Source organism: Pygocentrus nattereri, chromosome 14 (assembly GCF_015220715.1).
Source record: "Pygocentrus nattereri isolate fPygNat1 chromosome 14, fPygNat1.pri, whole genome shotgun sequence".
In the NCBI taxonomy this organism is placed as follows: domain Eukaryota; kingdom Metazoa; phylum Chordata; class Actinopteri; order Characiformes; family Serrasalmidae; genus Pygocentrus; species Pygocentrus nattereri.
This window is the reverse complement of record NC_051224.1, coordinates 38,603,107-38,620,698: the sequence shown is the minus strand read 5'-3', so window position 1 is coordinate 38,620,698 and position 17,592 is coordinate 38,603,107. Positions and strand designations below refer to the sequence as shown.

The following is a 17,592-nucleotide window of genomic DNA, read 5'->3' as shown; positions in this document are numbered from 1 at the left end:
ACTGCTGAAAGCCGACGCTCTTGGTGTTGTTTTCTAAAAGTGATGTTTCCAGAGCAGATCACTGAAGAGACGCCGTCTGTTTATAGTTTAGAGCCCAGATTTGGGGAAAAACGGCTCGACTTTCAGTAGAAAAACAAAGTTCAGCTTCTTTTATTATAAGGGTTTAAAATGACGTCACCATCTATTAGACTGGAGAGAAGAGCTACAGCCTCACACGACGCCCAGCTTCTGAATGGAGCTTATGGAATATGAACGTTATGGAGAACATGACCAAGTGCGGTTTGGAACCACCGGTGGTCCCGAGGAGTTGACCAGGTTGATTTTTCCGAGATGTGATAGGAGCTGTACATTTACTTCTGTACATGATCGCGTGCATAAGATTTTAAATACACACATAAAGGTTGAGCTGGCAGGAGGCCACAGAAGCTATACAGATATTCAGTCATGGGGAAATAAGACATGTAAGATATCTGTAGTGAATAAAACATGTTATGTATGCTGATCTCCACATCCAGTTTTTATGATCTTATTGATGACCATGAGCAGCCTCGTACGTCTGGGTGTACAAACAGATTTGATATAGTAACAAATTATTCATAGGTAGTGTTAAGTGGCATTGCCGCTAGTGAGCGACCCAAAGCGTATCAGGTGGTGAGCTTGACTGAATCGTACATGTTCTTCTCATTCCTCCTGTTTTTTCAGTCCAGGGCTGCTCTCTCGCTCCTGGGCTATTGCTATTACCACATGCAGGATTTCACTAATGCAGCCGAGTGTTACGAGCAGCTGATTCAGCTGCATCCAGAGGTGGAGGACTACAAACTCTACTACGCTCAGTCTCTCTATGGAGCATGTGCCTTCCAAGAGGCAATGAAAGCCACTTTTCTTCTGGACAACCCCACGAGTCACACTAAGGTACACGGCACACTCTACTTCCAAACCTGCCACACAAGGGAAACACATCCAGAAGATCCCTAGATCAGCGGTCGGCTACCCAAATATTAAGAACACCCGTTTTGTCCTTTCAGCCAAAATCAGTCCGCCTTGGGAGCCACAATATTTTATGTCCATTTTACCATCATGGCTGTAAATATGTCTCAGTATGTCCTAAAGTGGTAGTATAGGCTAAAAATATAATTTAAACTCTGCTTTAAGCTGTAGCTCAGCTAAGCGCTTTTCCCACATCTCTGGCAGGACACTTTTCTATTTTAAGGTTCCACCTTAAACGGAGCAGGCGATACTGTTTGCAGTGCAATGGGAAGATTTGAAAAAGAAGCGGGCGAATGAGAAACGACTTCGGCTTGGTGACTTTTTAGTGTTCGTCAGTTACTCACTGCGGATTAAACGTATCAGCGATCCAGCTGGAGTGACTATAAACACAAACAAGTCGACTTGTCTCCAAATTATCGATGTCCGTCTTAAATCTCTCTCTTTGCCGTTTCGTAGCTACTAGCTGGGCGAGACTGTCGTCTGTGTTGCTATGGTGACCAGCCATCTGCGCTGATCTTCAGGGTTAAAGGGTGAATCAGCAGTTCTACATTAACTCCAGCGTTTAAGACCATTTACTGTTAAACTGTGTTGAAGGATCAGCAGAGCTTTATTTTACTGTAGAGGAGGATTATTTTATTATTACCTACTGATCTGGTTCAGCTGTGGAGCCACGACAGGGCAGTAAAAGAGCCGCATGCTGCTGACCCCTGGGCTAGACCCCCTAACTTTGTATTTTTTGATTATAACCTGGAATCAAGATATTAATAACCTCAAAATTACGTATCTTAAAATCATGTTTTTGCTGGTGTGCAGTAAGTAAGGAATTGGACAGTGACGTCACTTTCGTTGTTTTGAATCCATCACATCATATTTGAAATGAAACAACATCTAATCTTGTTTGCTTTTTATGATCCTGCACTGGAGCTAAAAGGCTGATATAAATCTGTATTTGTGTGAAGGATGTTGGGTGTAGTGCTGTACTGTGCAGAAGTCGGACACCACCCTTTGCTTATGTCATTTCCAGTCAAAACGGCCACTTCATGCACGTTATTAATTTTTAAAGAAATATTTGTTTGTATAAGGAAGGTCAAAGTCAATGGAAAGTAACAAGGTTTCAAAACTGAAGTTTAGAAACTGATTAAAAAACAAAAACAGAGAAAATGGGATTCCTAACAGTCACTTACTAGACCTGGTGGACCATCAGGTGTCCAAGACTTTTGCACAATACTGTAAATGATTGGACTTTCACAGAAACCTGTGGGTTTTTTTTGACATATAATTATGTTTCCAAGTATAATCTCTTGTTTTTGTTGACCAAGTATTAAATTATTTGGACAGCAATAAATGATCTTACATAATCTTTCTCTGTTTGCACCAGATGGTAAAACTACAAGCTGCTATCAAATATGGAGAGGAGGATTTCCCTGCAGCAATGGTTAGTGTACATTTCTGTCTTTTTGAGTGGGATGACTTGCTCAGCATGTTTGAACTCTGTAGAGTTGGGTGGTGTTAATAAATTCAATACTGTGATTGTTTCCAAGTCCTCCTCTACTTTCACACCAACCATCTCCATGTCCACCTTCACTACATCCATAAACCTTCTCTGAAGTCTACCTCTTCTCCTTCTACCCGGCAGCTCCATCTCCAACATTCTTTGCCCAATATATCCACTATTCCTCCAGACATGTCCAAACCATCTCAACCTGGCCTCTCTGGCTTTATCTCCAAACCGCTCCACCTTCACCGTCCCTCTGATCTGCTCATTTCTAATCTTGTCCATCCTGGTCACTCCCCATGAAAATCTCAGCATCTTCATCTCCGCCACCTCCAGCTCAGCCTCCTGTCTTTTAGACAGAGCCACAGTCTCCAAACCAGACATCATAGCAGGACGCACTACTGTCTTGTAGACCTTCCCTTTCACTCTTGCTGCTGTCCTTCTGTCACACATCAGCCCTGACACCCGTCTCCACCCACTCCATCCTGCCTGCACCCTCTTCTTCACCTCTTTTCTACACTGTCCATTGCTCTGGATGGTTGACCCAAGATATTTGAAGTCATCCACCTTTACAACCTCTACTCCTTGCATCTTCACCTTTCCACCTGCCTCCCTCTCATTCACACAAGTATATCACAATATTGATAAAATTCATTATTGGGATTTTTTCACAGTGTCAGATGCCTTAAATAATTCTTGATTATTAAATTGGTAGAGTGGTGCAGCGGAAGCATGCTGGGCCCATAACCCAGAGGTTGATGGATCAAAACCATCCTCTGCTAAAAAGTGTCTGGTTTCTCATGTCATGCAAGTACGCTGCACTGTATTGTGAGCTAAGGGGGGCGTAGCGGTGGGTAGCGCTGTCGCCTCACAGCAAGAAGTGTCTGGGTTTGATTCCCCGGCCGGGCGTTCAGGGTGCTTTCTTTGTGGAGTTTGCATGTTCTCCCTGTGTCTGAGTGGGTTTCCTCCAGGTGCTTTGGTTTCCTCCCACAGTCCAAAGACACTGGACATGCTAAATTGCCCCTGGGTGGCCTGAGATGGACTGGTGACCAATTCAAGGTGCCTTTTGCCTGATGAATCCTAGGACAGGCTCCATCATGATCCGGGACCAAGAAGGACAAGCGGCTTAGAAGATGGATGGTTTCAATAATAATAATATAAAACCAATACGGTTGCAGATAGACGTATAAAATGAGTGCAAACCTCTAGACCTGTGCAACACTACAGGGTTCAAATAATCTAGAACGCTAGTAAGCTGTATGAAAATGAGCTTTATATCATTCTAATATTACTGAGAAAGTAATATCAAGAACGAACTTGATAGAATTGAAGAGGAATTCCGCAAATTTTTTAAGCTTTAGGCATAATTCAGTGATTGAGATGTAAACAGAGTCGTTCAGAGTGGTTCAGTGTGAAATGGTTGATTATAGAGATTCAGAATGGTGGTGATAGGAACCAGAGATTATGACTACTTTATTTACCGTTCAAAACCACCGGTGAACCTACATGTCGCAAGCTTTTGTATGTATTATTGATAATGGTAAAGTAAAGATACAGTTAAAAAGTTTTCTTTTGCTTCACAATGGCCAACATGTAGCTCTCTACTATGAATGAGTTTAAAAAGGTATGTTTTAAGGCCGAAAGCTTCTCAAAACTATCGTAAAACAGTGTCTCAGACATCAGGCAGTGAATTCATAACCATTTCATGTAATAATGTCCTGTGAGGGAGCCTTTAGAGGTGGACGTCTGGTTTCTATCACCACCACTGTGAGCACTTCTGACTGTAATTTTCTGTAGAATGAATCATTTCACTCATTAAATTGGTGAAATGAAATGCCTCCGCAATGCCTCATATTTCCAATGTGGTGATGGGGAACTGGGGACCAATAACTATAATATTAACTATCCCTCGTAACTTCTTCCCCCAAAATACTTTAAATATTGAATACCAAGTGGCTTTAAGTGTCACATTTACATTTGTATGAGTTAATGTCTAAGTTTCAAAAGTTATAAAATAAAAACGATTGATAGGATGAGTTATACCAGAAAGGCGGTGTAGCTTCTTCAGATTGAACTGTTTTCTTCTATTTAAACTGTACAAAAAGGCAACTGTACTGCAAACCGTAACCAGACCAAAGACACATTTATAGAAAGGAAACTGAATTGAAGCAACACATATTTCGCTGTTGTCGGTTCAAAACCTCGGATCTCCAAAGTGGTAACTTTACAGGAGAAGGTAAAAACATACATTAGTTTTAATGCAAGTCAATGGAACCAGACTTTTTTCTGTGTAACCTTGGGCCATTTCTTTGGGTCCATTCATTATGAAATTTACAGACACTGTAAAGGACAACAGCCATTTTCAAATTATGTCAAAAACCGAAAAAAAAGGCAAGATCGGAGACATCGCTGTTGTCAGACGAGACCTTATATGTTAAAATTTACAATAGGTCAATATTGCGAAGGCTAAAAATCAGTATTACAGCAAGACACTGAAAGAGTACATATCATCCAGCACTAGAACTTGCAGAAGAAACTTTAGTGGCAGATGTGGAAAATTGCTCGCCGTCCACTGCGCAGCTGGAACGAGAGCTTTTCTGAAGAGGAAACGTTTGGTTTTGGCTTCTGCAGGCCCTGGTGGAGCAGCTCCCTGTGGATGACCCGGACACCGATGTGGATCAGGGCTGCCTGCTCTACAAGATGGGCGAGTACGAAAAGGCCTGCCTGAAATTTGTGGCCTCTATGCAAGTGCTGGGCTATCAGCCAGGTGAGCAAGCCAGGACAGTTACCCACACACCCTCACAATGCATCACATGTGTAGTGCACACAGTATCGCTCTGTGGCGGTTGCCAGGAAAAATAACAAGGATACACAGGCTTATTGAGCCCTCAGGGTAGCAATTTAGATTTTTATGGATCTGGATGCCGTATACAGATCTCACGACCCCGGGGGGGGAGACTGTTCTGAAAACACACCAGTCCTGCACCGTGTCATGTTTGTTCGTTCTCGTTGCAGATTTGGCATACAACATCGCCCTCTGTCACTACAGCCTCAAGCAGTACGCTGCAGCCCTCAAATACATCGGGGAGATAATTGAGCGTGGGATGAGGGAGCATCCAGGTTTGCACTGCTGGAAAAGTTTACAGTTCCCTGTAATAAAAATGAGCCTGTTATTTGTTATCTATGACTTTTACCTCCCTGAACACTAAGCGTATTATTCAGTAACTGCTGAGAATTATTCAGTAGTTACTTAAGCAATAGAACACGGGAGACACTGTGAGACACAGTGAGACCGGGAGACACATCGCAAAATAACATCACAGCTGTGATTTGGTCGCAGGCATGAGTCGAAGGTGTGATGTTATAGTGATAACACACAACCTTGAGTGTTCTACTGCTTTTATACAACAGTTAAATAAATAAAGCAATAAAGCAATGAATTAGGCCATGAACGTGGAATTTGATATGTTTTAATATTCAATTCCTATAGCTCCTTAACGAGCAGCTCGTTTCTATGTCAGAGTAACAAGCTCCGCCCACTTGCTGCTCAGCCGGCAGTTCGTTCTCCAGCTCCTTAAACTAAATTCCCAAACTGTCGTCACCGTTGAGCAGCTTTTCTGTCGGCAGCTGTGACAGAAGAACAGCTGAACAACCTGGAATCAGCCAGAAATGAACCCAACACCATTCGCCAGATGTGTCTGATCTTCAGAGTCGGACCAAATCAGACTGAGCCGTAAAACTGACCCAATATCAGGTTCAGCTCAGTTTGGTCAGTTTCTCCAGATCAGTATTAATGTTGTTTTGTTCCAGCCGGTCTGTGAAGCTTCTTACAGCCCGTTTAGTTTGGCGAATGGTGTCGGGTTCATTTCTGGCTGATTCCAGGTTGTTCAGCTGTTCTTCTGTCACAGCTGCCGACTGAAAAGCTGCTCAGTGGTGACGACAGTTTAGGAATTTAGCGTCGTCTCGTCTTCAGAGTCGGACCAAATCGGCTGTCGGTCAAATGTGATCTTAACAGTGTCCGTTTTCTGTTTGTGATCAAAGAAAGAAGTAAAAATGTTCAAATGGCTTCAGCGTCTCCTACAGCCGTCAAAGTCGTTGCTTAGCAACAGTGTCTCAGCGTAGTAATACAGTGTTTCTGAACAATCCGTGATGATATGGTGAAATAACAGCACCGTTAGAACGCCTCTCAACCAATCCGCTTGCGTGGCTGGAACTAACTGTTCTGTAATACTAAAAGTCAGTGTTGGAAGAAAACCTCGAATCTCCATTTATTAAGTTTTTCAGTTTTTGACTTGAAAATGCCTGTTGTTCTTCACATTGTCTGTAAATTTCATGATGAACGGAATAAGTAAACAACACAAAATGACTTGGACAGAAGTCTGGTTCCATTGCGTTACATTAAAAGTAAAGTAGTTTTTTTTCTTCTCTGTACAGTTACCATTTTGGAGATACGAGTTTTTCTTTTTTAAAGGCTTATTGTTTTGTCTTTGTATAAAAGGAATAAGAATCATTGAAAGGCTCTGCATGCTTTGTTATTGTTTAGTTGAATTCGTTTGATCGTTTTTCCTTCTGAAAAGCTCATTAAACATAAAAATATTCAACAAATGACTTGCTTGCTAAGTCATTGGTAACAGCCCTCATATCCACTGAGTAAGTTATGTAGCTGTGAGAGTGAAGAGTTGAAGGGTGAAATGTTCGAGCGTGGTGGTTATACCTCTGAATTAAATTACATTTAATGCATATTCATTTGTTCTACTGTTCTTTTTTTACCCTCAGAACTTGGAATTGGCATGACAACAGAAGGCATTGAAGTGAAGAGTGTCGGTAACACGCTGGTGCTGCACAAAACGGCGTTGATTGAAGCTTTTAATTTGAAAGCAGCCATCGAGTACCAGCTTAAGAAGTGTAAGTACAGATAGCAGAACCTGCCACAGAGATCTAAGAGCTTGAAAAATGGTGCATCGTAATCAGTGGTGGGCTTATGCAGTGACCCTGATCATTCTGATGCTATGTAGACTGATCAGGCCTTGTTTCTACACTCACTGTCCACTTTATCAGCTCCACTGACTGTATAGCTGCACTCTGTAGTTCTACAGTTACAGACTGTAGTTCATCTGTTTCTCTGATACTCTGTTACCCTGTTCCTCAGTGGTCAGGACCCCCCATGGACCCCCACAGAGCAGGTACTGTTTGGGTGGTGGATCATTCTCAGCACTGCAGTAACACAGTGTGCGTTGTGCTGGTACAAGTGGATCAGACTCAGCAGTGCTGCTGGAGTTTTTAAACATTGTGTCCACTCACTGTCCTCTATTACCTTGTTGGTCCACCTTGTAGATGTAAAGTCAGAGACGACAGCTCATCTGCTGCTGCAGTTTGTGTTGGTCATCCTCTGGTCCTTCATCAGTGGTCACAGGACACTGTTGGCTGGATATTTTTGGTCGGTGGTCTGTGGAGGTCCTGACCGCTGAAGAACAGGGAAACAGAGTATCAGAGAAACAGATGGACTACAGTCTGTAACTGTAGAACTACAGAGTGCAGCTATACAGTAAGTGGAGCTGATTAAATGGACAGTGAGTGTGGAAACGAGGAGGTGGTCAGAATGTTATGCCTGACCGGTGTAGATGGTACTGATATTAATTTAGGCTGTCAGTCTATTTATGTTGCTATGCATTGTCTTGCTGAAAGACTGGCTGTGCAGACTAATCCATTTCTTGGCTTCTGAGTGAGACAAAATAAAACAAAAATTTATTTATTTATTTATTTATTGCTCCACAGATGAAGCTGCACAGGAAGCACTGACTGATATGCCACCGAGATCAGAAGAGGTATGGGAATAATTGGTTTGCTTCATTTTTTATAGCGTTTTAAAGCACATATTGTTTTGCCACCTTTAATAATGTAAGTAAGGGACTTTCACAGTGAATCTTAATCGATTTAAGCAAATCATTTATTAGATTTTACCCTCGTAGTGATTGGGCATGTTTTAAGATTTACTGCTCTCAGAGCTTTATGTGGGTCTTTATTTATGTGATATTTTTTTATTGGCCTTATTAGTCATCAAATTAATTACATTTGATTATTACTGATAGAATCAATAGCAGCCTAACCGCGGTATCCTTCCTTGATGTCGTACTTTTCCTATTCATCTCCTACATACTTAGGTGGTTAAAGATGCTGCTTCAAGCTTTCTTTAGTAAAGAAAGAGCCATGAACGTTCACTGAACCCTTTCCATGGTTCTTTGCATGGTGAAAGGGTTCTTCAGATGGATGGATGTAGAACATGTTGCATATGGTTCAATATAAAACCTTTTAAAACTACTACTATTGTCAGGCTTGTTGCAATAGAAGAAGCCTTATTAGTGCTATATAGATCATTTAAAGGGTTCAATGAATGTTCGTGGTTCTACATAGAACCATTTTACTTACTAAAGAACCCTTGAAGAACCATCGAGCCTGACATCGTAACAAGAGTTAGGAACCTTTTTGGTGCTTATATGGAAGCCCCTTTCAAGAAGTTCTATTTAAAGCCAGATACAACACATTCAACATCCATCAATCTGAAGAACCATTATCATGATGCCAGGAACCCTTTAATCATGGAAAAAAGTTCTTTGTATGTTCGTGGTTCTATATAGAACCATTTTCTTTACTAAAGAACCCTTGAAGAATCCTCATTTTTTAAGTGTGTATGCTTGTTTTCGCTGTTAGCTGACGCTGCCAGATGAGGTGAGATACCTGTCAGCAGCTGCATTTTTTCCTCAGCCGTTCCTCAGAACCCGGGCGTGCTTACTCTTGCACGCTCGCTTTTCCCGAAGGAGTGCGTTGATCAACCAGTCAGTGACAAAAGAACCATGAATCTTTCTAAATGTAAAATTTCCAACTCCTTGGCACGCAGTCCTTCTCCTGCAACCCCAGTTCCAGTGAAGTCGGGACGTTGTGTAGAACATAAATAAACACAGAATACGATGATTTGCAAATCCTTTTCAGCCTATATTCAATTGAATACACTACAAAGACGAGATATTTAATGTTCAAACGGATAAACTTTACTGTTTTTTTGCAAATATTCACTCATTTTGAATTTGATGCCTGCAACACGTTCCAAAGAAGTTGGGACAGGGGCGTGTTCACCACTGTGTGACATCACCTTTCCTTTTAACACTCAATAAGCGTTTGGGAACTGAGGACACTGATTGTTGAAGCTTTGTAGGTGGAATTCTTTCCCATTCTTGCTTGATGTACAGCTTCAGCTGCTCAGCAGTCCGGGGTCTCCGCTGTCGTATTTTGTGCTTCATAATGCGCCACACATTTTCAATGGGAGACGGTCTGGACTCCAGGCAGGCCAGTCTAGTACCTGCACTCTTTTACCACGAAGCCACGCTGTTGTAACATGTGCAGAATGTGGCTCGGCATCGTCTTGCTGAAATAAGCAGGACGTCTCTGAAAAAGACGTTGCTTGGATGGCAGCAGGTGTTGCTCCAAAACCTGTATGTACCTTTCAGCATTAATGGTGCCTTCACAGATGTGCAAGTTACCCCTGCCATGGGCACTAACACCCCCCCCACACCATCAGAGATGCTGGCTTTTGAACTTTGCGCTGGTAACAATCTGTACAGTCCTTTTCCTCTTTGGCCTGGAGGACACGACGTCCATGATTTCCAAAAACAATCTGAAATGTGGACGCGTCAGACCACAGGACACTTTTCCACTCTGCGTCAGTCCATCTCAGATGAGCTCAGGCCCAGAGAAGCCGGCGGCGTTTCTGGGTGGTGTTGATATCTGGCTTCGCTTTGCATGGCAGAGTTTTAACTTGCACTTGTAGATGGAGCGACGAACTGAGTTCACTGACAGTGGTTTTCTGAAGTGTTCCTGAGCCCATGTGGGAATATCCGTTACAGAATGATGTGGGTTTTTAATGCAGCGCCGCCTGAGGGATCGAATGTCCCGGGCATTCAGTGTTGGTTTTCTGCCTTGCCGCTTACTTGCAGAGATTTCTCCAGATTCTCTGAATCTTTTGATGATATTATGGACTGTAGATGATGAAATCCCTAAATTCCTTGCAGTTGCATGTTGAGAAACGTTGTTCTTAAACTGTTGGACTATTTGCTCATGCAGTTGTCCACTAAGTGGTGAACCTCGCCCGTCCTTGCTTGTGAACGACTGAGCCTTTCAGGGATGCTCCCTTTATACCCAATCAGGACACTCACCTGTTTCCAATTAACCCGGTCACCTGTGGAATGTTCCAAACAGGTGTTTTTTGAGCATTCCTCAACTTTCCCAGTCTTTTGTTTCCCCTGTCCAACTTCTTTGGAACGTGTTGCAGGCATGAAATTCAAAATGAGTGAATATTTGCGAAAAACAAGTTTATCCGTTTGAACATTAAATATCTCGTCTTTGTAGTGTATTAAATTGAATACAGGTTGAAAAGGATTTGCAAATCATCGTATTCTGTGTTTATTCATGTTTTATACAACGTCCCGACTTCATTGGAATTGGTGTTGTAATTATGGAGCGGATGTGTCCTCTGTGCAGCATTGATGGGACTTTAATGCTTCTCTGGCTGTGTTTGGGCTGTAGCTGTAAGCAGGGAAGCCCACACCTGCCTGCTGGAATGATGTAGGGCTGCCGAGACATGCCTCTGGAGAGAATTAATTAATCCAAGCAGTACGTCCGACTTACATAAGCCCTCATTAAACACACTGTCTCTGCCCTGCAGGAGAAGGTGCTTAGCACTACTGCGGTGTTAGAGACTGGATTTTATCTAGTCATCAAAATATTTAGGTTTCCTTTCATGTAGCTGTCATAGAGCTCAGAACATTGGATTATTGTGCAATTGTGTCATTTTTTTGCATATGTTGGTCTAGAAATTGAACTCAAGTGCATTTATTTGTTTGCTGCCCTCTACTGTTAACCAGTGATATGGCTATTGGTTGAAATTGTTTCCTGGAATATTCCTGAAACTAGAATATCTTACAATGATACAAAATCGTCGGCTACTATATGTGATAATATTCCCAGAACAGTAAGACTGGAGAATATTTTAAAAAGTCAAGTTTTCAACCTGTTGAATGCCATAGCCATCCGTGGCCTGGAGTCTGAGAGAGCTATAATCTCTCTCTCTCTCTCTCTCTCTCTCTCTCTCTCTCTCTCTCTCTCTCTCTCTCTCTCTCTCTCTCTCTCTCTCTCTCTCTCTCTCTCTCTCTCTCTCTCTCTCTCTCTCTCTCTCTCTCTCTCTCTCTCTCTCTCTCTCTCTCTCTCTCTTTCTCTCTTTTTTCGCTCTCTCTCTCTCTTTTTTCGCTCTCTCTCTCTTTTTTCGCTCTCTCTCTCTCTCTCTCTCTCTCTCTCTCTCTCTTTTCTCTCTCTCTCTTTTCTCTCTCTCTCTCTCTCTCTCTCTCTCTCTCTCTCTCTCTCTCTTTTTTCTCTCTCTCTCTCTCTTTTTTCGCTCTCTCTCTCTTTTATCTCTCTCTCTCTCTCTCTCTCTCTCTCTCTCTCTTTTCTCCCTCTCTCTCTCTCTCTCTCTCTCTTTTCTCTCTCTCTCTCTCTCTCTCTCTTTTCTCTCTCTCTCTCTCTCTCTCTCTCTCTCTCTCTCTCTGGGTGCATAGGATGAGCTGTGCTCTCTGCCCCATATTTCAGCACAACACGTCTGTTGGCTGAAATAACAGAATGGATCTCACAATCCTTCCATCATTCTGCAGATGTATTGGAAGTAGCAGTACTAAAAGATTAATTAACTTAATCCAACTTAGTTCCAAGTTTAAGTTGAATAAAAACTGGCTTTAAACTCAGGATCACAGATGAGCTCCTTTACTATGTTGATCTGTAGGCGTCTGTTCATAAACATAAACCAGCCCAAACTCATTTACTATAAAATGAAATGGTGTTTGTAGAAATTCAGAAAAAAGCCGCGTCAGTCTCGACTGCATATGTGGACATATTTCTATATTGAGCTCTATTTACACAAAGTTAGGTTAGTTCATCATTTATGTTGAACAGACTCTCCCAAAGTTTTACGCTGCTGCGCTGACGTTGAACCGCGTGCTGCACTGGGTCGGTATGACCAACAGGTCAAAACCAGCTCTAAACAAAGTGACCGCTGGGCCCTGATTGGTGCTCTGGCTTTGCGCTTCTTTCGTCTTGACATGTTACGTTTTTATACACACAGAAACCAAAAGGAACGACACTGCCAGATATTTGTAATCATCCATAGTGTCCACACTGACCCCCCTGATGGACACAGGGGTCCCTTGTCCCTCTTCAGGTCCACCACCAGTTCCTTTGTATTTGTCACATTGAGCTGCAGGTGGTTCCGCTCGCACCATGCGACAAAGCCCTTCACCGTATATATATATAAAAAATAGTTGTTGTAATGTTTGTTTTATTTTTTATGCTATATTGCCCACTCCTCCAGGAGCTGGATCCAGTCACCCTTCACAATCAAGCGCTCATGAACATGGACACAAAGCCGTCAGAGGGCTTTGAGAAGCTGGCCTTCCTCCTGCAGCAGAGCCCTTTCCCTCCAGTCACTTTTGGCAACCTGCTCTTGCTCTATTGCAAGTATGAGGTGAGAGTCAGTATTCTTAAAGCAGTGGTGTTTCCTCCTTTAGGTTTACAGTAATGACTAATGTAGCTTAAAGTCCACCAAATAGCATAATGTCAACTGCATGTCTAAATAATCATCACATACTTGCTTCAAACTGTGAGGAGCAGTTTCGTGATCTCTAATAGATTTGCTTATGTGGTTTCTGGCACTGTATGATAGGGGTGGGCAATAGGATTATATTTTATCGTTATCGTGATGTGTGACATTTTTTGCCATATCGCCCACCCCTACAGTATGACGACGCTGTTATCTGTTTTAGCTGCGAGAAACCACATATGAAGCAAACTTTGGACACAAATTTGTAAGTTGGTTTCTGGCGCAACCATGACTTTAAGGAAAACTTCAGCGTGTAGGTAAAAACCTGTGTGCCTCATTTATTAGTTTCTTAGTGAGCACATTTTTGTTGGTTATGTAACACCCCAAGCTGCGCTGTAATATGGGGGTTAAGCTCTCCCTGCCGTGCAGTAAAAGTAGGAATTTGTTTGAGTGCTTTGTTATGAGAGTAAACGTTCTCTTTTCTCTGCTTTTGTTCACAGTACTTTGACCTTGCCGCTGATGTGATGGCTGAAAACGCACACCTCACTTACAAGTTTCTTTCTACAGTAAGAGAAATTGTTTTGACTTTGCTTTCCACTTTGACTTTACTCATGATTAGTTGAGCGTGTGAAAGGCTGATTAAAGCTCCACCGTCTTAGTTTAGGTGGTTATCTTCACCGTTTGGTTTTTCTTTTCTAAGAATTGGTCAGAATTGGACAGCCAGTCTTTATCAGAGCTTAAAAAGAATAGAAGCATGTCTGGGACTGACAGGTTAGGATCTGACAGGTCAAGCTAAGATATTATCTCATCTTACTGCATCTTATCTCAAGTTAGAAAATCTTAACCTACACGATCGAAGTTGACAATCGACTGTCTTGCCTGTTACCATGCAAACCACTATGCGCACACCTGAAATATAAACCCATAATTATTATAATGAAGTTAGTTTGCAAGACAGCTGCAGTTACTGATGTAAAACAAGGAAGAGCCAAAGTGAGATAAATTTGGTTATGAATATTATGACACTGCTTTGTGCTGTTTATGAGAGCATTGTTGCTCACCGGTTTCAGTTTCCATTTCCCAGACGCTTTAGCCGACCACACTAACATTATTCCTGCTAAGAAACAGACACACCTTAAGCTCTGTCTTCTTATTATTCACCATCACTGTGTTTTATCTCACGAGTTTTCATCAACATTAACACACAAAGATAATAAGTGGGGACAGTGGAGATCTTGTCTGCAGTATCTGGGAAAGGACTGGGATTTTGCAATGTAGCAATAAATGTAACGTCATCATATGATAAGACTGTGCTGCATAAAATGATGGAAACGGGCTGTTAAAACAGAGGTTTAGACACCTCTGAGGAAATTTTGTCAAGTTAAAATGTTTCCTGAACACCGTTTTCTGATAAGATGATGAACTTGGAAATGTTACCCTGTAATAGCTTCTGTCCTGAATTCAGCCCATAGTGAATTGATCTTGAGAGAGATGAGATGAGATTTCAGAGTTACGATAATTCTGTAAACGGACCGTGGCTTAGCATAGCAGGACACCTCATTATAACATAGCTAGGGATGCACCATTATGTCAGAATTATATTGGTATTGGCAAATATTTGCTTATGAAAAATAGCATCAGACAGATTTGGCCAATATTTCAAACCAGCGTTTGTGTGCAAACCTGTATCAGCATCAGATTTCAGCAGATCTGAAATCTATATGTGCATGAATGAGAATTAGAATCACTTTATTTCGATAGGTGCTACACAGACAAGGAGATGGTCTTGGTGAGTGCACACAGTTCTGATGTGTAACATACTGAAGAGACCAGACAAGCACACAGATATTTCTCTAAAGGACAAATGAAATAGAAACACAGTCAACAGGTTAGTTTAGTAAAGGGGCTAATAAGAAGTGTGAATATTGTTACACATGCAGATATGAGTATCTATACGTATATAGGTCTGAGTAGTAATATAACTGTGACGCACAGAGTTTTACAGAATGATATGAGGATTTGTAAAAATGACATATCTCCGGTTGTGCACATAAACGTTATCTTTCAGAGACGTTGTACTGGCTTGAGATGCAGTGAGGAGGTTTGTTTGGTTCAGTTTAAGTGTAAAGTGTGAGGTGTCCTCTGTGGTTGATGAGCTACAGCTCTGGGGGAAAAAGCTGTTGGCATGTCTGGCTGTGCTGGTTCTGATGGCCCTGAATCTTCTACCAGAGGGGAGTGGCTGGAGAAGGTGATGTCCAGGATGAGAGGGGTAAGCTGTAATTTTGCCAGAGTGCTTCATCACCCTGCCATTGTAGATGTTGGCAGACTGCATCCAATGATACTCTCCACCATCCTGATTACACACTTGGAGTTCTGGTGAAGGGGAGGAACCAGAACAGATGGTTATGGCTGAAAATAAACGATGAACGAGTAATATCGAATCGACATTGTGCTCATTTTGAAGCAGCACTCTGCGCGTTACATTGCGTCTGTGATTTTCTGCGAGATTTCTCTGTTTGAGTTGAGAGTTTGATGCTCTATTTCTCTGTATGCAGTACTTGTATGAGTTCCTAGACGCCATGCTGACGTCTCAAACAGCTCCAGAAGAGGTAAAAGTGGTCCTAAAACCACTTTTTTTATCATTGTTTTTATCATTTCTGCTTGGCCTGTTTTTATATAATCATTCACATATTAAAAAATATCCATATCAACTGACCTCCATATTAATTTCTTAAATTACAAACTGAAAGTGGATGTGGCATAAATCATGTCTGAGAGATACTAATAAGGGAATTTAGACAGCCAATCAGCATCTAGATTTTAATTGTTATATTAAAATTTGCTATTGAATGAGACAATTTTTCAAAAACCCAGTAGTATTGAAATAATTTTGTTGACACCAAAAAAAAGGTTTGAGTTTTGATACCCAGCTGGAAGACATTTAATTGGTTAAAAATAAAAGTGCTTTTATATCTTATAACGGCATCTTTTTCCACTGTACCTCGGCCTGTATCGTGCCACTGATCTCTGGTTGCTACAGTCAGGGCCTTAAATACAGGGTGAGTCAAAAAGTTTCATCTGATCTCAAAATGATTTATTTCACTTGTAAATCATTACGGATCAACGCACACACACATACACACATTCTCTAAGCCGCTTCTCCCTCAGGGTTAAGGGGGGGGGTTGGGGTGCTGGAGCCTATCCCAGCAGTCATTGGGCGGAAGGCAGGATACGCCCTGGACAGGTCACCAGTCCATCGCAGGGCAGACAGACAGACATGCACAATCACACCCACACCCACACCCAGGGGCAAAGCAGCATGTCCAATTGGCCTTATTGCATGTCTTTGGACTGTGGGAGGAAACCGGAGAACCCGGAGGAAACCCACACAGACACGGGGAGAACATGCAAACTCCACACAGAAAGGACCCCGGTCACCCAGCCGAGGAATCAATGCAGTAAATCCATATCAACTGACCTCCATATTAATTTCTTAAATTACAAACAAAGTGGATGTGGCATAAATCATGTCTGTGAGGTACTAATAACGGAATTTAGACAGCCAGTCAGCATCTAGTTTTAATTGTTATATTAAAATTTGCTATTGACTGAGAATCAAAACCCAGTAGTATTGAAATAATTTTGTTGACACCAAAAAAAGGTTTGAATTTTGATACCCAGCTGGAAGACATTTAATTGGTTAAAAATAAAAGTGCTTTTATATCTTATAACGGCATCTTTTTCCACTATTAACCTGGAGAACGCAGAACGTTCTGCTCAGGGGTCTCAGCTCCTCTCAGACTGAAAGAGCCAGTCAGAAACTCTATGACCCCCTCTTACAGTTGGATTGTGATTGGTTCCTCGGCGCCTCACGGCTGTAAAAATATGGCGCATTGAAATCAGATGAATCTTTTTGAATCACTCCGTATTTAGAAGTTATTGTTAAGTTAGCTGCCTACCACAGCACATTCGAATTGAATTGATATTGAAAACGTGTAAAACAGCATGTGACTTCTTTGGCTGAATAACATCACGGCTGGGATGATCTACTGCGACCAAACCACAGCCGTGATGATGATCACCATAACTCGTTCCCTGTCCTGTTCTGTTGCTTCAGTAAAATGATTATTACTGTTGCTTTGTACTTTGAACGACCCTGACTTTTCTTTGTCTCATCCTCTAGGCCTTTCGGAAGTTGGACGAAATCGCTGGACGACTAACTGAGCAATTACGCAAGGTTACCAAACAGGTTACACTTTGTCCATTTGGCTTCAGTGTGTGAAAGTGAATACACCTGCATGCAGGCAGAGAGGAGGCAGGGCATGTCTGACAATATAGTGCAGATGAGGTTCTTATATTTTTACTACTCGGCTATTGAAATGGCCAAAAAACTACAAGCCAGGTCAAAAAAATTGTCAACACTTTTTTACTCAGTTTAGTTTCACATTTTTTGGTACAATCTAAGGTAGGTCAG

The 17,592-nt window shown here is 41.9% G+C and overlaps 1 protein-coding gene across 5 annotated transcripts in view; it reads left to right on the top strand.

The window, feature by feature from the left end:
* flr (fleer) overlaps window positions 1-17,592 on the top strand; it is a 32,083-nt gene that overhangs the window by 1,855 nt on the left and 12,636 nt on the right. For 3 of the 5 annotated variants that reach the window (XM_037544791.1, XM_037544790.1, XM_017713282.2), the window contains exons 3-12: window positions 703-912; window positions 2,366-2,422; window positions 5,114-5,249; window positions 5,498-5,602; window positions 7,259-7,387; window positions 8,258-8,307; window positions 12,891-13,043; window positions 13,619-13,684; window positions 15,674-15,727; window positions 17,302-17,367. In XM_037544791.1, the coding sequence (XP_037400688.1) occupies window positions 703-912; window positions 2,366-2,422; window positions 5,114-5,249; window positions 5,498-5,602; window positions 7,259-7,387; window positions 8,258-8,307; window positions 12,891-13,043; window positions 13,619-13,684; window positions 15,674-15,727; window positions 17,302-17,367 (1,026 nt within the window). The remainder of the gene's footprint in view (window positions 1-702; window positions 913-2,365; window positions 2,423-5,113; window positions 5,250-5,497; window positions 5,603-7,258; window positions 7,388-8,257; window positions 8,308-12,890; window positions 13,044-13,618; window positions 13,685-15,673; window positions 15,728-17,301; window positions 17,368-17,592) is intronic. The other 2 variants (XM_037544792.1, XM_017713283.2) reach the window with 1 other exon arrangement.